A 27,013-nucleotide genomic window follows, 5' to 3' on the forward strand; every position below is an offset into this window, starting at 1 on the left:
AATAATAAAAATTTCAGATTCAAATAATGAAGTTGAAAGCAAAGGGTACCTTTCAGGTAAAAATGCTTTCCCGTGATGTAACTGGTGTTCTGTGTGGAATGTAAGTACCAGTTCAACATATGTTAGCACTTTAATGGATGAGAGGTGTTGATCTGAAGGCATGGTAATGAAGGAAAATGTAAAAAAAAATTAAAAATCTGTATTTTTCTTCAATAAAAAGAATTTTTATTAAAAATAAGGGTCTAAATATTAAAATATAGAACATGTATGGGTTTTAATTTAGGATGTTTATTAAAATTTTCCTAGATTTTTACAGGATTTAGAACTACATTTATTTTATGAAAACATTTTTCTTTTGATGCATGTTTTCCACTGTGTTCCTTACTTTCCTTTTCAGTGAGACAGACAGCTCTGCCCTCTCTGACTCACATCCAAAAGTCAGCAAGACTTACAGAAACTGCCCAGATAATTTAGACAGTCTTTTGCTGCCCATTACATGCTGACCTAAATCACAAGTATAGTACCAATTTGTCACATGTAAAAGATTTAAAATTCAAATCCTGTACACCTGAAACCTTTCATTTTCTCATATTGTTTTCCCACGTTTGCTATTCTATTAGTCCCATCTCATCTTGTATTTTTTTCCATACGTTCTGCCTCCCCAAACCACACTACAGTGTGACTTCAACTCCCAGGCTGTCCTGCAATATCATTTCCTACTCCAATTTTCCACTTCACCGAATACTAAAGTGGTGTGCTTATAATGGGGATGTCTTTTATGTGCCATGTCTGTAGTGCGAATTCTGAGTGTCCATACGCTGTTATTTGTAAAGGTGCAAGTCTCTTGTTACTCTGCAGCAATTGATATCTGTATTTTAATTATTATTGCAATGGAGATGGCTGCAAGATACCTGCCATTTTTTTCTACCATCAGTATTTTAAAATTTATTCCTATGGACCAGTGTCTTTTAATTTTACTGCTTTATACAAATAAAGAGTGATCAGAATAGGAGAAAGGTTGCAGGAGAATGGATTGCAAGTAACTTTGCCCCGATGAGTTGCAGCTGTTCTAATTGCCGAAGAGGAGGAGCAGCCTTGCCCTTAATGGGTCACAGCTATGTCCAGTGTGGATGGGTGTTACAGAGGAGTGGGTTAGCCAGTTGAGAGGAGGGTTCATTGTGAGCACAGTCAGGGCCTGCTGGTGAGAGTCTGTTGGCTGTGCTGTGAGGAAGGGTCAGGTGGTCTTAGAAGGGACAGGAAGGATTAGGCTTGCTGCTTGAAGAAACAAGCATCCCATCTCATTTCTACCTCCAATGTGAGGTCTACAGTGACAAAATGTGTGATGAGAAACCGTGTTGTTGATGAGCCAGAAATTATCCAGATTTCTTCTTTTTCTGACTAGCATTTTGGTTGAACAGGAATCAACAGCTGGAAAAAGTGGTGACATAGCAGTTGTACTTACATTTACTTTCTTCCCTTCCCTTTTAAAGATTTTATATTGAAAAATCACCATTCCCTTAGGAGCGTTTTTTTTTTTTTATGAATGACTGCTATTCAGGAGGGAAACTAAAGTAAAATTTCATTTTAAAATAGCACCAAATAAACAATTACAAGAAAATAGAGAGAAAATCGGGTAAATTGTAGTAAAGGATTATTCATTTTTAAATATCATCTATTTCAGATTAAATCATGAAAAATGCACAGAGGAAAATTTGCTTTGAAAGACATCTTAATGGAGAAATTTTCTCTGAAGTATTAATTACAATGAATGTTATATACAACAGACAGAGAGTATGGAGAGAACATTCTGATCATTTGCTGATAATTACTTTCCAGAATCTAGCTGACGGAGAGCAACACACACACACTGATAAACTAGCTGGTGAAAAAGCATTGGCTGTAGTCAAAGGCCATTAAACGGGGCAAAGCCAGTGCAGGACAACTGACTGAGGAGGAAGAGACTGGCTGTCTGACTGAGTACACATCTTCATTTTCCTCACCCACTGGCATGAAAAACCTTTTTTGGGCTTGGTGATGAGGGTTGTACTACTATATCAGACAAGAGGAATCTAAAAAGCACAAGAGAGTTTCCTCCCTCCCTCTCCTAACCCAAATGAAACCAAATGCACTCTGTTCTGCCAATACTTCCTACCTTTGTTACCCTTTGGTGAAGAAAATGCATGAGTAATCAGTTAAGAGCACTTCTTTTCATGATTTTTAAAAGTCATTCTTAAAGTGGTGGAATCAGAAGCCAAACTGCCCAGAAAGAGATACTCTGAAGATGTGAAAAAATGCTTCAAAGAATTTGGGAGCCCTATGCACACAGGGATTTTATTTTTTTATCTTTCACCAATTTAACAGCATTGTAAGACACTATCGTAATCTTTTAGACAAAATTATTTCCTTGATTGCTGTGATATGTTTTCTTTGGTTTTCTGCATTAGTTTTGGGTTTAGGGGTTTTGGTGTGATTACTTTTTTCTTTCTAAATAGTATTAACATAAGAATTAAGTAAGTACCTACTCTTACTAAACATTACTACTGCTGCCGTTGGCATGTTAAATCAACTTCTTAATAGTACAGGAAAATGTGTCAGGCACATGTGGGACAGCACATGTCAGAAATACATAGGCTCAGGAAGCGCAGCTGGACTCACTAAACGTATGAGACATTTTCTTTTGGCAGTAGAAGACCTTCTGATCTGTGTTTTGAAAAATCAATGAAAAGTATTATGAAAATAGGACAGTTCCCCATAGAAGGATACAGGCTCAGGGTAAGAGAGTTGAGGTTCAGTGTTTTGCTTTGTCTTGCTTTGCTCTGTTTACTGCTGGATTTCTACTCTCCCTATCAAGGAACGCCACATTTGGGCAAACAGCAGAAATAAATGCCAGGAGTGAATTTGGGGCTTGGTATCTAGGAAGGATGACTTTGCCAACCTTGAGTGACAGGTGCTGCATGATCTCAAGAAGATTTTGGGGTGCTTGAGTGTCAGGGAGGACAGAGATTTTTTTTTTTTTTTTTTAATGACTGCCCTTCAATTTTGACTTGAAGTTGTAATTTCAGAAATAAGATCAAAACCACAAAACCAGTCTGGAACCAGTTTACTGCTGTTGGTTGCTATACTGAGAAATGAGTGAGGAATGGATGGGAGGAGGATGTCGAGAGCAGAAGAACGGCAAGGCAAGCGTAGCACATTCAGCAGCACGGGCATGGTAACCGCAGAACAGCTGATGGCTGCGCCAGGAAGCCCCGTTCAGGCCGAGCCGGGGGGTGCAGGTCCCTCAGCCGCAGCATCCATTACTGCACGTGATGCTGCAGCCCCCAAACCAGGGAAAAGTGTTAAAGGAGCTCAGACCTGGGAGTGACTCTGACTTCGTGGAAACTTCTAGGGAGTAAGCAGGTGCCTATGGTTCTCCGGCTGTACAAGGAGGCTTGTGCCAGTAGTGGACGCAGCCATCAGCTGCGCTTCTAGAAATCCTCATCCCCATTATCCCTCTGGATATGTTTTACAATCTAGAGGAACTGCCTCACCTCCAGCAGACACCGCTGCCCGCCCTGCGGGGTCCGACAGCCGCCTCCCCGGGGCCGGGGCCAGACCAAGGCGGGGGACCCGCGCCTCACCTGAGGCGGCGGCGGTGGCCACGCCTCTCCCTGCTGTGCCTCTAAAGCCCTCCTCCTCCTCTTCCTCCTCCTCCTCTCCATCCCTCCATTCCTGCCTCGCCGCTGCCGCTCGTAGCTGCCGGGCTCTGCCTCGCCCGCCTTCTCTCCCCACCCTCCTAATCCCCACCACCAGCCATGGCCGACATGAAGACAGGTATCTTCGCCAAAAACGTCCAGAAACGCCTCAACCGCGCCCAGGAGAAGGTGCGCTCCGGGGCGGGGGAACGGCTGGGAAGGGGCGGAGGGGGATGAAGAGCGCGGCGGCGGTGCCCGGGGTCGGCGAGAGGATGCGGCTCCGCTCGCCCCCAGCGCCCGCCGCCGCAGCTCCCCCGGTCCGTGCCCGCGGGGCGCCGGGCCGGGGCCGCCGGCCTGGTTACGTAACTGACCCATTTCACCCAGCGCTGCCCCGGCTTCCCCCGGCCGCGGCTCCCGAGCGCGGGGCTGCGGCGCTGCGGGCGCTGCCGGCGGCACCTGCCGCAGGCCCAGGCCGCCGCTGCTCCCTCGCCCTTGAGGCGGCGCGGGGCTGCCCGCGGGGGAGGCGCCGCTCCGCGCCCGGCGTGGCCGCGGGGCTGCCCCGGCCCGCGCGGGGAACGCGGGCTCGCTTCGCCTCGCTTCGCCTCACCGCCCGCCGCCAGCCCTCCTAAGAGGATTGCCTTTCCTTTAATATCCGCGCCGACTCATCCCCGGCTGCGGCGATCCGCCTTGCTGCAGCCGCGGCGTGACAGACACCGCTGCGTGTGATGACAGGAGCCCGCGGGGGCCGGGGGCTGGCGCAGCCCGCGCCTCCTTCGGCGGCTGCTGCGGTTTTGGGGAGCTGCTCGGGATGTCATGGGGCTGGTCGAAGTGTCCTGCAGCTGACAGACAGCTTGTGCTGCTTAGGACAGTCGGTACCGATTCTAGCGCTATCGTAGCCTGGAAATGACCAACGGGCGAATCAGGGAGAATTTGCAGGAGTTCCTGATCAAAGACGAGGGCTTTACGGGCCACTTTTTGTTTTGTTCATCTTCATTAATGAAAGCTGATAGGTATAAATGTTCCGCACAAATAGCTCCTGAGTAGCTGTTGGGTATCTCAAAACATAATCATAGATACAGATATTAGGCCCAATAGAAAAGCATTTGTGTTTGACTGTGTGTAGCAGGTGTGTCTGCTGTTAGTACAGTTTGCAATAAAACTATTGCCAGCATGAGTTTTGCGGACATAGTTGTCAGTACGTGTTGCAAGTCATCTCTTTTGAGGGTTAATAAAACCTTTATACCCCTCTATCATATATCCTGTATTGTTATGCAGCTTAGGGAATAGGGCTCGTGTGAATTAAGAAAGATTATTTTGTTAGCATTTTTCTTGTACTTCACTGCCCATAAATCCGCACTTTCTTTTTGGCCACACATTGAATTCTGTGGAGCTCCAGCGGCAGAAAAAAACGCAGTAATTAATATGTCTTATTCATAATTGCGTTATTAGTTAAAAATCTAATAGTTGAGGCTGTCACAGACTAGTGATTAATTTTCCCTTTCAAATACTCCTGTCTAGCTCACCAGGTTATAAAGTACTAGACTTTTCAACGCCAAAGTCATGATGCGTTTCCATTCTTGCAGGTTTGGCCTGTAACTGTTTTCAGGTAAAACACGTAAAGCTTCTGTAATAGTTCAAAGAGATCTGATGACTTTATGGTGTGATTGAATTGACTTGAGTTCATAGTTGGAGTCGAGGCCTAAAAATACTGTTTGTTTCCTTGTGTCTTTGTCAGTGTGGTTATGATTAACCATCTGGAAAAGCACTGGTGCAAGTTGTAATCACATGTACTGCTTCAAGCTGTGTCTGTTCCAATGTGTGGAGTCCTGCTCACAGAAATGTGTGGGCATACTAGAGAGAACATCTTAATGTGAATATCTGAGATACCCTGTACTTCTCAAAGATTGTTCATGCACCAGCCCCAGGACAGGTGCCTTGAGTCTGATGGGTGCCTTGGGTGCAAACGAAAGATGCTGTTGGGCTCTGACAGATGGTCTGCTCCACCTCCACTTTGGTGATCAATCATGCTAACAAGGGGGAAATTTGTCTGGTTTGACTTTCATGTATCAGTCAGGCATCTGGCAATTTTGGCTTCCTTATAGTATCTGTGGTGTTAATTTCTTATGTCAGTGGTCTGCAAGTTGCTTATTGACAGGGTTATTTACAAGATATTAGTGGCCTCACACAGTCATAGTACCAGTGGTCTGACACAGAGTTTGTCACAGTACCATGTAACTCTGTATACTTGCCTCCTCCTTCTTGGCCAGTGTGTTGTTATTGCATGAGCTGTGCATGTATACTCTTTCATGTCTATGTTTCTGGTTAGCTTTGAGTTCATGTGTGTCTATACAACATAAAATCCTTCATTATTTTTTCTGAAACTTTACCAAAAAAAAAAAAAAAAAAAAAACAGGCCCCAAATGGGAATGATTGAGTTTTGCTTGTTTGTTTTGGGTACTTGACGACAACAAGTAAATTTTGTCTAGGAGTTGCAAATGTATGATTTGTCTGATTCTTGATGGTGTGAATAGGATGGCATTGTGACAGGTGTGTAATATCACACTGGCTTAAAGAGATTTTAAATACCTTGAGTTGTTTTTATCTTGATGCTTATATTGGATTTGTGCACCTTCAGTTTACTGAATGTATTCTTATATATCAATGCTTTTATAAAGCATTTTTGCATTGCTTTTTATTATTTATTGATGCAACAGATGTATTAAAAATATGGAGTGGCTCTAAAACATAGACCTTCATTTTGGATTTCAGTAAAGCTTTTGATACCGTCTCTCACAGGATCCTGCTGGATAAAATGTCCAGCCCACAGCTGGATAAACATATTGTGCAGTGGGTAAGCAACTGTCCCACAGGTTGCTATCAAAGGGTTACAGTCAATGGGGTGACAGACTGGTGAGCTGTCACTAGTGGGGTTCCTCATGGCTTCATCCTCAGCCCGGTGCTCTTCAACATCTTCACAAATTACTTAGGCATAGCACTGTAAGGGATTCTAAGTAAGTTTGCAGAAGCTAGAAAACTGGGAGGAGCTGTTGACTCCTGTGAAGGCAGAGAGGCCCTGAAGAGAGAACTTGACAAATGAGAAGGCTGGGCAATCACCAACCATATGAAATTCAGAAAGGGCCAGATTCCGCACCTGGGATAGGACAACTCTGGATGTATGGACAGACTGGGGAAGAAGAATCTGGAAAGCAGCCCAGAAGAAAGGAACCAGGGAGTCCTGGTCCACAGGAAGCTGAATGTGAGCGGGCAGCCAGGAGGGCCAAGTGTGTCCTGGATACATCAGGCACTGCATCACCAGCTGGGCAAGGGAGAGGATTGTCCCCTTTGCTCTGCACTGCTGCAGCCTCACCTTGAGTCCTGTGGGTGGTTTTGGGTGCCACAATATAAGAAAGATATTAAGCTATTAGAGAACACCCTAAAGGAGAGTTAACAAAGGTCATGAATGAAGGGCCTTGATGGGAAGTTTCAAATATGAAGACTGGATGAGGTCACTTAGTGTCTTCAGCCTGGAGAAGAGGAGACTGAGGGGAGATCTTATAGTAGTCTACAACCTATTCATGAGAAGGACAAGGGCAGACACTGATCTTTTCTCTTGTGGTGACCAGTGACAGGAGCTGACAGAATGGCCTGAGGTGGCGTCGGGGAAGGTGTAGGTTGGATATTGGAAAAATGTTCTTCCCCAGAGGGTGGTGGTTGGGCACTGGAGCAGGCTCCCCAGGGAAACAGTCACAGCACCAAGCCTAAAAATGTTCAAGAAGTGTTTGGACAATGCTCTTGGGCCCATGATGTGACTCTTGGGGATGGTCCTGTGCAGACCTGCGAGTTGGACTCAGTCCTTGTGGATCTCTTTGAATTCAGTTTATTCTGCAATCTCTGATTCATTTATGTAAACTATTTTTCTAATAATGCCACCATTATCTTCAGTATCTTGCTGTCTAGGAGAAATTTTAGTTGTACAGTGTAGGTAGTGTGTGTGTCTAGTCACTCTTTATATGACAAAAGCTAAATAACTGCAAAATCTCATATTGGCCAGATCTTGTTCTTGCATTAGAAGCGTTAATCTAAGAGTTATTTGGAAATAATGATTGGACACTCTATTTTTCACATCATCCAGGTGATGGTGCTCTATGTGGTAGCATATGTGCCCTGGCACCCTGATTTTGAATCAGAGTGTGCCATCTATTAAAATCCTCTGGTCATCACATTTCTTCAATTACTTTTGCCTCAAAATGCAGGAAGTGTGGACATGCTGAGCTTTCAGCATCTGTTAAAATCTGCCAAAAGTCAGCTGAACAAACTGGACTAAATTTTTATAAGGACCAAATTGATTTAGGAGACTACATCCCAGCCATAAAAATTAATGAAATACCATTGTATTTAAAATGAAACCAGAATAGATATTTTGGTAACCAAGGTTGACTGAGTCAATTCTAAGGACAGGGTTACTTGAATGAAAAGGCTGAATTTGTATCCCCAGGTTTCTCTGGAAAAATCCATTTAAGCTGATAACCCAGTGTATAACACTAGTTATCTCCTTGGCCTCTCTTCTATAACCCTGTGCTGGTTGAAAGCAAACCAGCAGGGGATCCCAAGTCAGAACTACAATTCAGTAGGAAAATTAAAAGAAAATGCAGTAGTACAAAAACAATAATAGAGTCAGTATACAACCCTGACTGGTTGGTCAGGGTGTTGGTAGCAGTCTTATTAAATGGTGGCTGCAGTCCTCCCGGAGTGACACATGTGGTTCTGTTGAAGCAGTGATCCTGTCGAAGGGTGTAGTTTTCCTCCGAAGGTTCAGGGTGGTGTAGATGGATCTGGTCTTCCTCTGGGAATCCAGTGGGAGAAGGTGGACTGTGGTGTTCCAAATCTCAGATTTTATCTAGGTAGGATTGCTCCTCCCCCTGGCTGGAGCATCTTGCAATGGGATGATGTAATTTTACCAGTCCTGCAGTGAGGTACAATGGCCCATTAAGAGAAGATATCTCCCTGGAGGGAGGATGGGTCATGGAAGAGTTAAAGAACGCTGCCCCACTTGGTTTTAACAAATGGTAATAGAATACATACTTTTGGTTACATCTTGCCTTGCAACCTAAGACAAGCCCAGCCACTGTAATTGAATAGCATAGAGACCTAGAGTGACCTCCTAGTCCTAGTGCCTGACCATTTCAGGGCTGACCAAAAGTAAAGCTTGGCTTTAAGGGTACTGTCCAAATGCCTCTTCAACAGTGACAGGCATGGCTGGGGGAGACATCAGCTACCTCTATAGGAAGCCTACTCTGTGTTTTGGCCACCCTCAGAGTAATGAAATGTTTCCTCTTGTCAAGTCTGAACTTCTCCCAGTGGGCACTACTTGGAGCCATTCCCCATGTGTCCTGGCACTGGGAGAGAAAGAAGATCTCAGCACCTCCCATTCTGCTTCCCTCCTCAGGAAGCTGTAGGGAGCAGTGAGGTCACCCCTCAGCCTCCTCCTCCTCTCCAAACCAGACAAGCCCAGTGCCCTCAGTGCTCCCCAGAGCACATTCCTGCCAGCCCCTTCCCCTGCTTTGGTGCCCTTCTCAGCACATGCTCAAGGACCTTCACATCCTTTTTAAACAGTGGGGCCCAGCACTGCACCCAGTGCTCGAGGTGAGGCTGCACCAGCGCTGAATTCAGTGGGATAATCACCTCTCTTGGCTGGCTGCTGATGCTGTGTTTGATGCACCCCAGGATGAGGTTTGCCCCCTTGGCTGCCAGGGCACACACACTGCTGATCCCATTGATCTTCCTGCCAACCAGCACCCCCAAACCCCCTTCTGCAGGGCTGCTCTCCAGCTATTCCTCTCCCACTTCAGACTTGTGCCTGGAATTATTCCGTCCAGGTGCAGAATCCAGCATTTGCTTGGTCTTGCTCAGCTTCATGTCACTGGTGACTGCTCAATACTCCAATCAATCCAGGTCACTCTGCAAGGCAAAGCCTCTTATCCCATGGGAGAGTCAGCAGCACTTCCCAGTTTGGCATCATCACCTAACTATCTGCACATTCACTGCAGCCTCCAGATCACTGATGGAGAGACTGAACAGAGCTGCCTCTAGACCTGAGCCCTGAGGAACACCACTGGTAACTGGTCACCAGCCACATGTCCTGTTTGCTGCAATAATTTGAGCCCTGCTCTTCAACCAATGCTTCAGCCAGTGCACTGCATACCTGCTCATCCCACTGTTGGAAAACTTGCCTGGAAGGAGGTTTTGAGGGACAGTATCAAAAACCTTTCTAAACCGCATTAAAACTGGGGGTATAAATCCCGTGTCTTCACTTTGTCCAGGCAGATGTGAAAAACACCAATCACTTGTTTTTAAAATTTTAAAAGTTTAATAGTAATAAAATGGTTATAAAAATAGTAATACAATTAGAGTAATAATAATTAGGGCAATTTGAATCAGGACAGTATGAGACAATAGAGACAAAGAGTTACGGACGTCCAGGTACCTCTTTCTGGGCAGCATGTGCCCAAAAAAGGACACCCATTAACAAAGGATTAACTCTTACAAGCAATAGCCTGTTGCATATTTATACACCTCATACATGATGCATACATTCCATTCAAACACAGGATTCTGTCTGGTCACTGTCAGCTTCTTCCTCTGAATCCTAAAAGCACCTTTGAGGCGGGAAGAAGTTAGTTTCTTCTGATAAGTTAGTTTCTTTTTCTCAGAAAGATTTAGGTGTCCTGTGGCTGCTATCTTGTTGTGAGTCCTTTCTTTAAAAAAAGTATCCTACCTAGCATAGTTTCTATTGTAACATTTTTTATAACTAAAACTATATTTAACACACTACTAAAGAGAATTAATACAGCATTACTTTCTAACATAAGACATATAATATTCATTTTAATATTTGCGAAAAGCCAATCACTAAATACATGCATTTTTCACACAGATGACCTTATTGTAGGTAGTTATTAAATTAAACAAGACTTGCCCTTCCTGAACCCATGTTGTCTGTGTCTGATGATTGCGTTGCTTTTCAAATGTCTTTTAATAAAACCCAGTGTGATTTTCTCCATAATTTTTTCCAGGTACTGAGGTTAGACTAACACATCTGTAGTTTCCTTGGTCTTCTCTCTTGCCTTTTTTGGAAACTGGTGTAACCTGGGCTAAATTTTAGTTGGCGGGGCCTCTTAAGACCTTTTGTAGATGATTGAGAGTGGTTGTGGTGTAATGTCTGCTACAGTTACCCACAGTACTCTGGGGTGAATCCCATCAGGGCCAATGGACTTATTGATATTCTGCTGATAATAGTTGGTCCTTTTCAGTTTCAATGTCCATAAATGGAAAACTGGTGTTTCTGCACTCATTGTCCTCTGAGAATTGGACAACCCAAGGTAGCAACATGGACATTAGTTCCATCACAGAGACAGCTCTTATAGGTGGCCTTTGTCCAAAGAATATTGGGTGGAGGGGTGATGGCTGGTCTGTGACAGGTAAGGAATAAACCATAAGACATAAGGGACACCCTCATGTCACAGTGTCATCAACTTGTAGTGCAGCAGTGCCTTGGAGGGGCAAGATAAAAGGGAGCATCCTCCCATCTTCCACTGTCAAAGCTGGCCTGGAGCCAGCCCACAGACATCTAAAAGGTAGTCCTTGAGGAGACAGTGGAATTACTTGGAGGAGGCTGGAGGCAGAAAACTGGGGGCAAGGCCAGCTGCCAGTGGCACTCAGCCTTTGGGGAACACATGCAAGCCCTTCAGAGGAGAAGAACCACCAAGCCCTGAAGGTGCCTGAAGCTGTCTGGCCTTTTCAGCTGCATAGCACTTGTAAATTCAAGTGAACACCTTCTTGAGGAGCACTGCACAGCTCAGTCCTCAGCCTCTTGTGGAGCCAGGGCCAGCTACTGTAAGAAATGGGATGCAGAGAGGTTGTTAGGGGTCCTAGGGCTTTTTACATCCACTGGTGCCCTGCTAGGATTCTTGACCTTCAGGCTGATCAGGCTGAGGACATTTGGCCACTCTTGGAAGCACCAAGATGGCTCCAGGTTGAGGGAGAATAGGGCTTAGGCATATCCTGGAAGGCATGACCAGATTGTGCGATGAGGAGTGAGGCCTTGGTCACATGCTTAGCTAATAGCTGATTACCAGCAATGGCATCAGGAGAGAATTTTCCCTTGGGTCAGATTGGCACTGGTTCATAGGGGGAAGGGGGAGAGATGGGGTTGCACTCTTCTGCAGCACTGAGCATGACCACTGCTCAGCGCTCCTTCAGTCCCTTTTGGCTCGGTTGCTGCCTGCTGCTCATGCCCCATGAAGATGGCCTGTCATGCCCTGCAGCCGTGGGCAAGAAGCTTTCCAGACTCTCAGGGTGGGCCCCAAGGCTGGCCTGGGATTGCTTCTTGTCCTCCTGTAGCACTGGGCACAGCTCCTCTGGGCCCCTTGACTCCATTCTTGCCTGCTGCCCTCACACCTCCAAGGCACCACTTGTGCCCTGGCTCTCTCTGGCTCTCTTGCCCCTTGCAAGCTGGAGTGGGGCTGAGCTCTGCTCTTCCCTTGGCTCCATTTCCTGTGGGATTCTTGCTTGTTCAACACAGCATGTGCTTGGTAGGGCTCCAGGCTTCCTTCCCCATCCAGACCTGACACTTCAGTTTTCCTGCCTGCAACATAATCACAGGGCAGGCACAAGAGTGCTTTTCATGCATCCCTGCCCTGGCTGGGAAGGACAGCAGTGAAGCAATTTTTGGAAGGCAAAATTGCAATGTGCCCATTATTGATATGTGTCATCCTTTGGAAAATACCTCATGGTACCACACATCTTTTCTTCTGGCCTATGTATGCTGCTGCTTTCTGTAGCTCTGTCATTTGCATTTTCCTGACTACAAAGGATGTATTTTCAAGTAGGAAATGCATCAGCCTGCTCCTGGCTACACATGCAGGTCATGTTAGTGCTTGTGAGCATCAGCTCTGAAACAGATGGAGAAAATAAAAATTGAAATAATATCCTGCTTCCACTTATAACCTGTATGTTATGTGTCCTTGAATGTTTTTTGGACCTCAAAACCCCCTGATGTGTCAGACACAAATAACAGTCTCACTATCATTTGGCTCAAGGTGAGTGCAGGACAGAGCAGTTGTGCCCTGTCAAACCCAGAGCTCTGCATGACAAGGCCCGACCCAGGTCTGAGGGCTGCAGCCCCGAGAGCAGCTCTGCAGGGCAGGTCCCAGCCCAGCCAGGAGACAGGGGCAGAGATGGGCACACACACAGCAGGGCTCAGCCAGGACTGAAGGTCCCAGGCAGAGCTGGGACACGTCCCTGGGCCCTTGGCAGGAGGTGTGGGGCTGGGGGTCCCAGGGCAGGCCAGTCCCAGCCCCTGAGGCCTGTGAGCACCACCAGGACCCTGTCAGGACTAAACTTCAGTGCTCCTGTGCTCTTCTTCAGACACTGGTGGTGGGACACTTCAGAGACAGAGTATTGGGCCAGATGGACCTTCCCTCTGAGGGAGTGCTGCTGTCCTCAGGCTCTTGTGTTTTAGCATGTTTTTGCAAGGGAAACAGCTCAACAATTCTAAAAATGAATACAAAGTGAGGAATCCACCAGAAGACCAACAGGTATTGCTCAGCTCTTGAGACATTTGCAACCATTAAATGAGAAGCACATCCTGCACCAGTCTGATCTTTGAGCCTCGCTGGTGTCAATGATATGGCAGTTTGCCATCCTGTGAAAACCTATCTCAGTTGAACACTGATGAGTTTAAAAAAAAACACGTGACGCTTGCCTTTTGCAAATTTGTGCAGATGTCCCTTTATATTGACGTGATCCACAGCCCTGACCCGTCTCAGAAGATACACACCTCCTTCCCACAAGGTGACAGAGCCAGTGCCTAGGCTGGGAGATGGTTATGGGTATTCAGTGCCTTCTGCTAGTGCAGGGCTGGAAAGAATTGTCTTCAGAGATTTCCCCAGTGTGTACTGGTAGGGAAAGGAGCAGGTAGAAGAAGATGGATTTGAGTAGAATAAAATAGTTCAGTTTTAACAGACCTACAACATTCATCTGGTCCCACTACCTGATCACTTCAGGGCTGACCAAAAGTGAAAGTGTGGCCTTAAGGGCACTGTCCAAATGCCTTTTCAACACTCATATGTTGAAAGCGAAGGGAGACGACCCATCCTTGTTGATCAGCATCGAACTCCAGATTTATTGATCCAAAAGGCACGTTTTTATAACCGTGTTAATTAGATTAATTAATTAAGATCATACATATTGCAAAACTCAAGCTCACCATAGGCTACAGAGCAAACACTAACCCCTCCCTTTGTTTTCAATACCTGTGGTCTGTTTATTGAAACCAAGATTTGTGTTCTCACCCTGATATGAAGGGTTCTCAAAACCTCCGTGTCTGTTCCCAAAACAGCCAAGGACAGAATGTTTACCTGTTATGAGAAGACTGTCTGAGAATCCTGCTGTTTATAAAAATGTGCCTGAGAACCTAGTTATTTACAGAAACAGGCTTGGGAACTGCTGCTTTACAGCTGCCTTTTACTTTTCCATCAGCTGTATATTTTCATCGCCTCTTTCTTTAAGCCGTGTCTGAGCAAAATTCTCCAACACTCATAGATAAACTATGCAGATGATATTTTTCTATCTTCAGGTTCAAGTATAATGAAAACTTGAATTTCCTTTTTTTAAAGGAAATTTTTTTTAGTTCTCTTTTTTTTAACATAGAAATTATAGAAAGAATGGAGTGTAGGTGGTCATCTGGCCATCCTACTAAATGAATGTGGAATCAACTGTACTTAAAATTATTCCTCAGGAATTATTTTCTTGCCAGCCTTTTAAAGTTTGTAATGGTGGAGATTTTGCAGGTTCCCTAAATTGACCTGTACCTTTGTTTAGGCACCTCCAATCAGAAAGTTCTCTTCTCATAGAATGTAAATGTCTTTTTTTGCAGTTCAAGTTTCCTTGTTGTAGAGGAATGTGTTCTTTCTTCTTGCCTCAAAATTTAGAAGTGTTTTGCATCTTTTGTCAGCATTCCCTCTGATCTAACTGGAGTTATCACATGACTCTTTCAATCAGGTGAAACAGTAGCTCTTAATAAAATATTGATTGCTTTCACTTATTTTAGTTTCTAATGTACAGGTTAAAAGGTAGAGGTAGATTTTGGTTTTCTGGGTACAAAGCATGAAAGAAAGGGGAGAAAAAACCCCCAAGGCTCCTTCCTGTTAGGTTCTCTTATGATATTTTCCCTGCTTTGTAATCTTTGTAAAGGAAATCTATTTCTTCTTTCCCAGTTTTCCCCATATATGTAGTATTAACCATGATGCTGCAAGTTGTTACATAATACACTCTTTCTCATTGTCACTCAGTTTCCGCAAGACAAGGAAGTGCTGATTCTTAAGTGTTAAGGGGGTCCATAGCTCTGTGTTCATTGGCTGAAGCATTATTACTCTCAAGGTGGCCTCATCCTCTCTTCTTGCTTGACAGTTTCATCTTTTCTCTCTTATTCTTTCTCATCTCCTTTTTAGTTTTTTAGCATGGGTCCCTTCCTCTACTGTTCTCTCTAAACTTCACTTAAATCCTATCTTAAAAATAAAGTAAATTTTTTTAAAATCTGCTAAATTGTTTGGTTTGGTTCTGGACTGCCTTCTTCACTACATCTTGCCCATCAAGCAGATCATCTGTTTGTCATTGTTATATTATCTAAAACCTAATGTTTCTGACAAGCACTGCCCCATGGTAGCTGTCAGTGGTCTGCAGACACTGCACAGTGCATGCCACCTTCCTGTTGTGATACTATTAAGAGTGAGACTTTATGGGCACATAGAGGAGAAATGCTGAGGTGGTGATAACCTGTATATCTGGAAATTGCTGGAATTTCTGGTCGGGATTGATCACCAGTGCCTGCCTCTTAGGATGTGCTCTGAACCCTGGTGCAACCAGTTGTTGTAGATGGCAAAGGGTGAGAGAGCAGTAGATGAGGGCAGGAAAGGAGAATACAAGTTGCTTTTCAGCTCAGTGGCCCAAGTTTTATCCACTGGCTAGGAGGAGCAGTGAAGAAAACTGGCCAGATCTGTCATAGCAGGATATTTCAGTGGAGATAAATGGCAGAGAAAAGCAGGCTAAGTATAAGGTGGGGGTGAGCATGGAGAGGAGAGCAGTATGCCTGTGCTTGCCTTTCCTGCAACACACCTGTCCAGGCTGTGGGGAGCCTCTCTAAATGGCTTGTCAAGCCAGTGTGGGATGATGGACAGTATACTGACCTTGGGAGAAAACAAAAATAAAGAGTGGAAAATGCCCTTTAACACATTTTTTGCAGTTGCCTATGTGAATAGGATTGTATCTCCCTGAACTCGCCTAAAGATGGCAGGATTTAGGATTTTTCACTTGCCTAAAGTTTACACAGGGGGATTCAGCCCCACCCAAAGCCTGATCAGGCAGCAGTCACTGCCTGCTGTGCCAGTACCCTCACTCACCTCAGGGATTGCAGTGTGCGGGGAGAAGGAGTAGAAGAAGGTGGCTGTGCTGCTTCAATACAGAGGGCATCTTCTCTAGGGAGCAGTTGTTTGGTTTAGTTCATTGGGCTCTGCTGCAAACTCAGCTGCTAGGAGCTTCCAGTCCAGAGGTTTCGAGTGCTGGGTCACTCCTCCCTAAATGTTCTGTGGCATCAGCATCAGTGCTGTGTGATGCTGAATCTTTGCTGTTCTCGAACACTAAATCATTTATTCCAGAATTAATGAGTATCTAGTTAGTCAGTAGTGGTCAGAATGATAAACCAATGACCAACTCTGGAAAGCAACTGTGTCATGTTTGGTCATGTTGAGTCTCTGCTATTTGAAATTTATTAATCTGTTTAAGAGGGCATGGTAAAACTTAGGCTGCCATAAAGACACATGGAACACATTTCTGCTTGTGCTGTGAGAAAGCTAAGCAGGAAATACCCTGTTCCTCTTCCTGGTGGCTCTACCTTTCTTTCTGTTGTCTCAATAATTATTCTTCGTTATCTGTAGGACATTAGCACATGTGAGATTCTGCAGAACTGGGGACAAAACCAAGTGAATAATGGTGTGGACAAGCACTTAGTTGGTCAAATTCTGTATAGCCAGTTTCTCAGAATGTTGATAGGATAGTGGGAATGCTCAAAGGCCTTTCAGTGGGCCGTGTCACAAAAAAGTCAGGGATCGTACCACACTTCAAGGCTCTGGGCTCAAACTCCCAGTGCCCTGCTACTACTCTTTATTGTTATACCTTCTTTTTATTACTACTTCTTTTCTGACAAAAAGCTCCTGCTTACCCCCAGATAAGATCCTCTGCCTTGTTCTCCCTGTTTCTGTAGCAGATTAATTCCTTCGATGCTCCCTTCAAGTCTCTGCTTTCTCACTTCCTAACCCCACTTCTTTGTACCCACAATATTGCTAAAGCTCTGATTTGTACAGATGCAGAGGCCAGTGCTACAGTCTATGAACTGCAGTCTGTCCTCTTTATCTGTGATATGAAAGTGGAGAAAATGTACATGTGAGCCTGCACATGCTTGAAAGACACTGACTATCCTACTTTTCCCAGGATAAATTGAAAAACATGCTAGGAGTTAGGTTTTATTTTTAATGTTTTTAAAGCATTAAATTAATACATTAAATTTAAAGCATTAAATTAATTTAAAGCATTAAAAATTAATACATTAAAACACTGTTTTAATGTATTTTTAATGAAGTAGAGGTTTGAGAAAATAAAAGTTGCTAAAGAATACAGATAATCTGAATTTTCTTTCTAGATTGTGATAATTGGTAAGCCTTTAAGTTGTGTCTTTATAGAAGTATAAGGGGTTAGCAGTATGTAGCAGAGGTAGGTGGTCGTCTGTAATGCCATGAGAAAGTTATTTATACTGATGATTCATGCTTTATGGCTCACAAAGCCCAGTTAAAGGACCTACATGTACAAGGGTTAATACATATTTAGCATTAAGGAAAGAGATGAAACACTGCATACAGAGAAGATTAAATGTAGGCAGTCTGTTTCCTGTGGAGAATACTCAGACTGTGAGAGCTGAAAAATGACCCTGATTTTTCACATAAAATGCATGCATTAGTTTTTAGATCCAGGAAAAGGTTTAAAGACTTATTTGCATGTAGGACATGCAGAGGAATAAATTAAAATATTATATTCCTTTTAAACCTGCACAGATCTGTGTGTGGATGCTGTTGCTTATATTTAAACTAGGCTTCCTGTTGTTCAGCTTGCTATTGTAACTGTGAAAAATGCCAATCACTTGTTTTTAAAATTTTAAAAGTTTAATACTAATAAAATTATTATAAAAATAGTAATACAATTAGAGTAATAATAATTAGGGCAATTTGAATCAGGACAGTATGAGACAATAGAGACAAAGAGTTATGGACGTCCAGGTACCTCTTTCTGGGCAGCATGTGCCCAAAAAAGGACACCCATTAACAAAGGATTAACCCTTAAAAGCAATAGCCTGTTGCATATTTATACACCTCATACATGATGCATACATTCCATTCAAATACAGGATTCTGTCTGGTCATTGTCAGCTTCTTCCTCTGAATCCGAACAGCGCCTTCAAGGCAGGAAGAAGTTAGTTTCTTCTGATTAGAGGGCAATAAATTTTTTTTCTCAGAAAGATTTAGGTGTCCTGTGGCTGCTATCTTGCTGTGAGTCCTTTCTTTAAAAAAAGTATACTAAATAGCATAGTTTCTATTGTAACATTTTTTATAACCTAAAACTATATTTAACACACTACTAAAGAGAATTAATACAGCATTACTTTCTAACACAATGCATATAATATTCATTTTAATATTTGTGGAAAGGGAATCATAAAATATGCATTTTTCACAGTAACCTAAATCCTTGTTAGTTTTTGTGTGTGTTATCTTTTCACACTGATAAAGCCACCGTCTGCAGTTTGAATGAACTTTTTAAGTACAGAAGAGAAACTGCTGAAATGGATCTGGAGAGTACAATATATTTTTTTTCAAAATAATGTTGCCAGTAATTTTAACTATGGGACAAATTTTAGTCCTGTAAAAATCATAAGGAGTGGTTAATGAGGGTCATCAGAAGGGAAATAATTTAATTGATTGCCTCATGTTTTTCAAATCTCTACTAACAAAATTCTTATCACAGGGGAGACAGAGGCTGTGGATGAAAGGCGGAACACAGAGGAAACATAAGCCAAAGTTCATAGGTATACTGAGGCCTGAAGAGAGGCACAAGAGCATGGCTCAGTCTAGAGGCAGATTGATCTGGGGCAGGCTTAAGGCAGCCATTCCCATGGTTTATCTTGCTCAGGAGAGAAACTCATTGAGAGAAAAGTGCACAGTAGTAACTGAAGACAGGCAAAGGATGGTTGGCTGCTTCTACCACAGCATCATCCCTGAAGAACACATTCAGGAAATGGTAAAGGAGTGGATTCATACTATGTGAAGCAGTGAGTGGGAAACAAGCACAACAGAATACGGTTAATGTCCATGGTTAGCTGAAGGCCAAAAACAAGCAGTGCTTTGGAGATGCATATTTTCAATATGAATTGAAAATACGGAATATGGATTTAAAGAATTTTGGAAATCTTAACAGTGCAAGGAAATTTCTTTGATTTTAAAAAATAGCACAGACCTCCTTCTCTATTCTCCAATGGCTTCTAGATTTATTAGTAAAGAAATGAATATACTCCTTATGATGTGACAGTCTTGCAGACTACCAAAATATGATTTTATTGATAATACATCTCTAAACATTGTTCTATTTAAGTCTCAGCCAAAATGTGCAGGCAGAGTTAGTATCAGGAAAGTTGTATCTTCATGTTTGTTTAACTTCCCTTTTCCTTCCTTATCTCTCTCTCTCTCTCTCTTCTTCTGTCGTCCTCTCCTTACTGCTTGCTCTTTCCCTTTATCTTGTACATCTCACCAAACAAGTTGTTGCAGACATAACCACCAAAGCCATTTAAAAAATGATTTGACTTCTGTTACTTGATAGGTGAGCCCAACTACACACTTCAGATTGTTTAAAAATCAGTTCTGAGCCTCCAAATATTGTAGGCTATGAAAGAATACTGAATGTTCATTTTGTTTTATTTGTCTCCTGTTGTGCATGAGAGGAGGGACAGATGGTGCTGCTGGAACAAGGCTTTATTCCCTCAGGGTCTGCAGGGCTGACCAAGGTCCTCCCTGCATGGGGGGAAAGCTGGGAATAAAGTGACAGCACCTCACACAGGTAGTGCTGGGTATCTGGAGAAAAACTAAAAGACAGGGAAGGTGAAATGGAGAGCTAAGTTGCCCAATAATTAAGACAGTAATTAGGCACTCTGAGAACTGCAAATGTGCAAGCTGAAGGAGCCTGCAATGGGCTACATTCATAAGCTATGTTTTTATCAGGACCTCCAACTAAGTTCACAGGAACTTCACCCAACTTGTAGCCTTAGGGTTAAGCCCAGCAGTGCTGTCTCTCCACATTCAGTGAAGTCAGGGTGCTGTTTGTATCCCAGGGCTTTTCAACTTACTCCTGCTCCCTATGCTTGTACTAAAAAAAAAATTCCCTCATATGAGATTTGTGCTTCTAGGGTCTGAAAAGCCTGTTTAAGAGAAGACCAGCTTCACTTATATTTTGCAGAGCTGAACAGGGTTTTATTCTTAACACCGCCCTGGCATTATGTTTTCCTGTACTATCAATCCAAGAACATAGCTGTTGTAAACATAGTGTCACCATTGCTTATGCAAAGTTTCATATAAGGGTAAAAATAAACAGTAATTCAGAAGCTGGCTGAGAATCTGCATTGATTTGACAGCCAAGCTGAAAAGCAAATCAGGAAGAAATTCAGGCAACCCTTAGGTGGCAAACACACACATGTCATTTGAATGGCATCTTAACTCCTAAACAAGTCATTCCTCCAAAAGTCATGACTTAGCACTTTCTGAAGGAAGATGGAGGGGAACAAGCTCCAAATATGGTTCAAATATGGACTGAAAAATATTTTGGATGAAGAACACATGTTTACAGACTGCAGGACAAATGCAAACTTGAGTACAGTGTGTTTTTCTCAGCATTTCGACTCGGATCATACTGATTTCTGTAGTGTGGGCTTTTTTCTGTAGGCCATGGTTATCTGGAAAAAATATTTAAAAAGTATACCCCATGAAAAATGATATTTTAAAAGGGGCACTGTGCAGTATTGGGATTGCTAAGTCACTTCTCTGAAGGCCATGTTTTTGTGAGCAATAAATAATTTTTTCCCTCTAATATCCCATTTCCAGTTTGTCTCAAAGTACTTACACCAATATTGTTTTGCTAATGCCCATCAGTAGCCCATCCTACTAAAGCCTTACTATGAAGTATGTGATTAATACTGGTGTTGGATTGCTCAGTAGCATCTGTAATCAGAAGTGTTAGTGGGATTCAAAGTAGTCAAATCAACCTGACTCAGACTTTTCCCTTCTCTGACTCAAAGAAGGATATTTTTTGCACTCTTTTATACAGAAAGATTCCTTACTTCCATAGAAGCAGTCACCGATCAAGCAAATTTTATTACATATTAATGCATCTTGGAATCTTTTGCACATTGAATGGATCTAAAAAAGAAGGCATTGTGAAGTCATTCTCAAATGCCAAGCACTTGCTATTCCTCCTCTCTCACTCTGAAGCACAGGTTATTTTCAGTTCTTCAGAGGGGTTGTTATCATTACATGTTGAACAAAAAAAACCAAGATCACCTCTGATGGATTGTGATGGATCTCTGTCTTTTTCTGTTAAGTCTTGTGAAAAAAAAATGAAAATAGCAAAGGGTTGTAGAAAGGCTTTCTGAAAGTGTCGCAAACCCATTTCCACCCTAAGATATGTATACTATCACATACCAACAGGTTATGTCTACATTAAGCCAGCTTTTTCTATACCAGTAGTGAACAGGATGTTTCCAATCACACTTTTACTTGCTGTACTAATAGAAGTGTTAAAAATACAGTAAGTTTCTTTGAAGGTTTTTAAGCTCTAGGACTTTCAACAGAGCCCAGTTTTTACTGCCTTTCTCATTCAATTTCAAGTTGTTGGTAAGAGCATGCCTTTCTATGCTGCTAGCACTTATTCAATTGTGATTTGGAGAGTTTCCGCATTGTACCCTTCACTTATCTAGAAATCATGACTCAGGGGAGACACAAAGAGTACAGGTTTAGGTTCCTCAGGAAAAGCATGCTCTGTTGACTGTATCTTATCTCCATCCAGTGTCTCCCCTAGTGAAACGAGTTCTCCAGGCCTTCATATGGTGGAAGGGTCCCATGAAGGATGGAAAGTGCCATGCCTGAGCAGGTGTATATCTCTGTGCACTGCAGGACAGTGAGTTAACACTTGTGTTCACCCAGATCTTCACCCTGAACACAGTTTGTGTGGTCCTTATGGTATAGCAAAGTAAGTTGTTGAGAGCACATAATTTTCCTATCCCTAACCTAATGCTTTTGTGCACAAAGTCTTTGGGGCCAGTCTAGTTTGACGCACAACAATAACATTGTTAACAGTTACAAATCAGGGACATGTAAAAGTCAAACACTTGATACTGACACATGGTCAGACTGTGCATCCATTGAAGTGAAAGAAAGTAGTCACTGGAATCATTGGGAAACTAACTGGACACTGCTCTGCCAAGGGATGTTGGGTGCAATGGGAAGCTGTTAGAGAGGCATTATATGGTTAAGATAAAAAACCATTGGGTAAGTTCCCTGCTTTTACCACATTTTCTTGAGGTTCCTTCTGTCCTGGATGGGACACACACAAACTTTTCTTTGTAGGTCATCCCTTAACAAAATACAACTCCTATCTAAAGTTTTAGTAAAACATTTCACATCCTCTACAATGACCTTTTTATTTAGGTACTATGATTTTTAAAAAAGTCTTTCACATAATTTTATGCCAATATGGAGAGTAAGAACACTCAAATTTAATATAAATTGAACCCAAACAGATGGCTGGATAGCTGTTTGATGCTATGAGAATTAAAGAACTCAGCCTTAAAGCACTTATAATTTATTATACAGTTAAGAACCTGTGTATGATACCCACAAGATACTACTGATAAAGGACTAAAGTGACACAATAGTTAACAAGGGCGAGTGCCTCCATATGAGAATTTTATTTTTAGTGGGGTTACGTGTTTAAAATTAAAGGGAAAGCATCTTACTGTCTTTCCACAACCTAAAAAAGGAGGGAGAAACGACTGGTTGTTCAAATATGTATAAAAATCAACACTGATGTGTTTGACATAAAATATTTTATAGCTGTATTAGAAAAAAAAAAAAGACAAAATTGTTGAGATTCACAATTAGTGTTTCATATTTTTCAGAAGAGTATGTCTGTTGTAGAATATCAAACCCAGTTACTCTTTATATTATGTAAACCTGAGTGATACTAAAGAGCATAATAATTTCAAAACCTTTTTTTTTTTTCTAAACCTAGATATGTGAGTGTGTATTGTTGCTTGGTCCATAATATCTGCAGTAGCTAACTTTACCAGAGACATGAGAAAATGCCTGTACTCTCATCTGGGAATCTCACTGGTCTTTTGTCCTCTGACAAATATAGGAGTGATAGAGCTCTTCCTTCCTCACCCCTCAAAAGAAAAGACAGTGGTTGATATGTACTTCATAAATCTGGGGGACAATCCTTCATTGATTTGTTTGCTTGTGATTCATACTTATACTAAGAGGTATTTTACTCTACCAGTGATCTACCAGTGGAGATATACAGAAATATGTGAATTATTCCCATCTACTTATAGCAGGAAGAAATGTGCCAAAAACAGTGTCAACCAGCTTTCCACTAAGGCTCCATTTATTCCATTTGCCTTTTTTGATGTTTTAAGTTGTTTCAATACAAAACCTTTTTATTTTTAAAGAATTCAAATCAGAGCCATGTATTAAAAAATGTCAGTTACATCCATCATAATATTTTAGGATTTATGCCTATTGCAGATTGTGATGAACTTGATATCAAATTGTAGTAACATAGTGCTTTTAAAGATCTGATTTTACTCATGCCAGTTTTATTTGTAGCAGGGTGAGGCTCTGCAGGTTAAATACAATCCAGTTCACTGTGCTAACACAAGATTTAATACTATGTATCCACTCTGTACTGGCTCTGTATGGGCCTGGATTTAAATTGTTGCTCATTGTACAGCTTTCTGAAAATCACACTTGGGAAAATCACACTTACAGGTGTAGTAGTGTGTATACATATATTCTGGGGCAAGAGGAATTTTTACTTTGAGGATGTAAGAAGACATCATGGCATCTGAAACAGTTATAAGCTGGGGTTTCTCATTGCTTTGAGAGAGTTTACCTGGCTATGGCAGCAGCAAATCTATTCTGGGATCATAAATTTCTTGGCTGACCTCTGTTTCACCTACCTATGGCCTACATAAATCAATACTTTCAATTTGCTGATAGTTTGAATTTTGTAGCTAATTATAACTCCTTCAGCAAATTTGAGTAAAGCTGCAAACTACAGCATCCACGTGAGGCGAGATGCCTGACACTGACTTGTGCCAATGTTTTGCAGGGGTTCGCTTGTTCAAGCCTTTTTCTTGCTCCCCTTACAACAGCCCCCTTTGCACAAATAGAGAAGGCTTAATAGATCAGTCTGGGGCTGTCTGTCACTGGTTTTAATCTCACTAATTTTTCCTTGCCTGTTTGTACCATGCAGTTTGAGTGCTCCCTTTCCTTCTAGCTCACATGAGCACCTTATTTTATCTGTTTGACTTGAGTTGTGGCTGAATGTGTGCAATATGTAAGCTAGACCCAAACAGTTACCAGCCTAAAAGACTGGTAAAAGTCTTTCTTCCCCTCCTTTGCTATTTTTTCAGAATAATTGTAAACTGTTTATGTTGATTTGTTCAATTAAAAGCAATAGAAAACCCATAAAACCTCCCAGCATTGTCACAAGATTCAATAAAGGACAGTGTACCAGGCTGTTTTATTCATATGTGAGGGGGAAAAAAAAAAAGTTGGAATTTTTAATATTACAAAATAAAATGTCCTTAAATGGGCTTTTTAAAAATGACAGCAATTAGTTTCTTCTCCTTTCTCCTTGTTGAGCATTTCTCAGTGCATTCCTCAATCACTGTACAGTCCCCATTCTCCTGTCTCTTCCTCTTATTTTAATTAAGACAAGCAAGTGATCCTTTATTTCAAAACAGAATAGTATGTAGAATAAAGTATGTTGGATGAGATCAGGGGATGGTGACTCATCTACCTCCCACTCAGAGCAGGGACAATCTCAAAGCTTGGGTAGGTTGCTAACAGCTGTGTCCAGTTGTGTCTTCACTATCTCCAAGGTTGGAGGTTGCCCAGCCTCTCTGAAGAGTCTGTTGCAACATTTCACCATCTCATCGTGATTTGTTTTATCCCCTCATATCTGCTCAAAATTTCCTTTGTTGCAGCTTATGACTGTTGCTCTGTCCCCTTCTCTTGTGAGCCTCTGAGTAGGGCTTGGGTCGTTCTTTGTAATGGGTAGTAGGGATCTGAAAATAGAAAGCAGGTTTCCTTCCCTTATCTTTGTCTTTTCCTGGCTGAAGAAATCCAGATCCCTTCCCATGCCCAATGCTCTGCTCCAGCCTACCGAGCATTTCAGTGGTCTTCTGCTGGCTTCCTTCTAGTTTTCTCATGTCTTTCTTTCACTGGGTAACCCAGAAGTGGAAGCAACAGTACTCTCAGTTCCAGCTCATTAACTCCAAACAGCAAAGGGGAACTGTTGCCATTGACCCCTGTCTACACTGTAGTTCTGAGTTTCATCCTTGCAAGGGAGCTTATAATTCTCAGGGCATGATCCTCAGCAGTGGAGAACAGCAGCAGTTTTCCTTGGTTAGAAGAACTTAGAGTAAGGAGAGACAAATATGGAGGAGGGAAAAAGTTACTGAGTACCTCAGTACATCTTTGTCATTCATTGTTTTTGGGCTGACTTACTGAGAAAGATCCCTGAAATGCCTACATGAAATCCAGGGTCTGTGCTGCCCCTTTGCCAGCTTTTGGCTCAAGTATGCCAGTTCTCTGGAATAATTTTGAGACAACAGAAGTTAATTCAGCTGTCACACTTGTGGGTTTGTCTATTTTTGTTTGTTGTTGTTCTTTTATTTTCTGTTGGGTTTTTTGTTGGGCTGTTTGTTTGCTTGTTTTTTTAACACGTCAGTTCATCTCAACAATACCATTTGCTTAATCAGGGGCTGAGTTGGTCCTTCTTTATTAATGGCTTCATGAACAGTTCCACTGAGAGGCAAGGCAATAGACCCGTGGGGAAGGTCAGGATTCAAACACAGATCCCCTTATTAGTCAGCCTGCAGAGCAAATTAGTAGAGGGCCCATGTGGGGTGGGTCAGTAAATACTGGGACACGCTTTGCACACTGACTAAGTGTCCTGGTTTAGGGTAAACTTGTGAGAAAATGGCAATACGAGCATCACGAAGTCACTCCAGGACATTAAGAAATCTTAGGAATTACTTCAAGGTATTTTCAGCACCTATCAACTTTGCAATGTCTGTGGTCTCATAAGGTTTCTGGAGAGTCCAATAACAATAAGTAGCATCCTTGCACATATGATATACCAGGTGGAAATGTTATTGTTTCCCATGGCAGGGAGAAAAGGCTCTCCCTACATACACTTCTTTTCCACAAAGATATACTTTATATGGAGAGCTAGAGATATTTTACATTTTATTTGAAATTTCCTGGAAGCATTTACTGTGTGGGAGTAATTTTAGGCTAGATTTTTTTTCTATGTGTACTGTATGGCTGATTGGTAAGTGTAAGCTGTATTGATGTATTCAACTCAGGAGCACATACTTTCCTTCCTGGGAACTCTGGACCCAGAAAGATTGTTTCTTTAGATCTTGCCCTTACCTGCTGTGATGCTAGATTTCTGCTATGGAAATGTTTCCTGTGTATGTTATATATCAGAATTAATAATTTGAAGGTAACGTGGTGCAACCTGAAGGGGAAATACAGGAATATATTCTCAGATGCTGAAAGCTCATGTCAGCCTGGTGGCTTCATTGGCTTTATGCTGGTTATCTTACACAAGTGAAAACCTGGCTGACTGCTGGTGACTTTACCTACAATAAGTGTAATGTTCTTGCTGCAGCAGCTTCTGTGCCCTGGGAGAGTCCCAAAGACATGTGGAGCCTTGTTGAAAATTTATTTAAGCATCACAGAGGTAAACACAGCATTTATAATTATACATATGACCTGCCTACCTGATTTCTAAGAATCACGCTGCCTTCAGAGATAAATGTTCAGTTATCTGGGGCAAGCACTGTTTCTGATTCCAAAAGCATCAGATGAAAAAAAGGGAAATGCAAAAAGCATCCA

The 27,013-nt window shown here is 42.4% G+C and overlaps 1 protein-coding gene across 3 annotated transcripts in view; it reads left to right on the forward strand.

The window, feature by feature from the left end:
• Positions 1-3,684: 3,684 nt before the first annotated feature.
• The window catches only part of AMPH (amphiphysin), a 124,582-nt gene continuing 101,253 nt past the window's right edge, over positions 3,685-27,013 (forward strand). For all 3 annotated transcript variants that reach the window (XM_058041643.1, XM_058041626.1, XM_058041635.1), the window contains exon 1: positions 3,685-3,863. In XM_058041643.1, coding sequence (XP_057897626.1) covers positions 3,795-3,863 — 69 coding nt within the window. In that variant the 5' untranslated portion in view covers positions 3,685-3,794. The remainder of the gene's footprint in view (positions 3,864-27,013) is intronic.

Source organism: Melospiza georgiana, chromosome 1 (genome assembly GCF_028018845.1).
Source record: "Melospiza georgiana isolate bMelGeo1 chromosome 1, bMelGeo1.pri, whole genome shotgun sequence".
Taxonomy (NCBI): domain Eukaryota; kingdom Metazoa; phylum Chordata; class Aves; order Passeriformes; family Passerellidae; genus Melospiza; species Melospiza georgiana.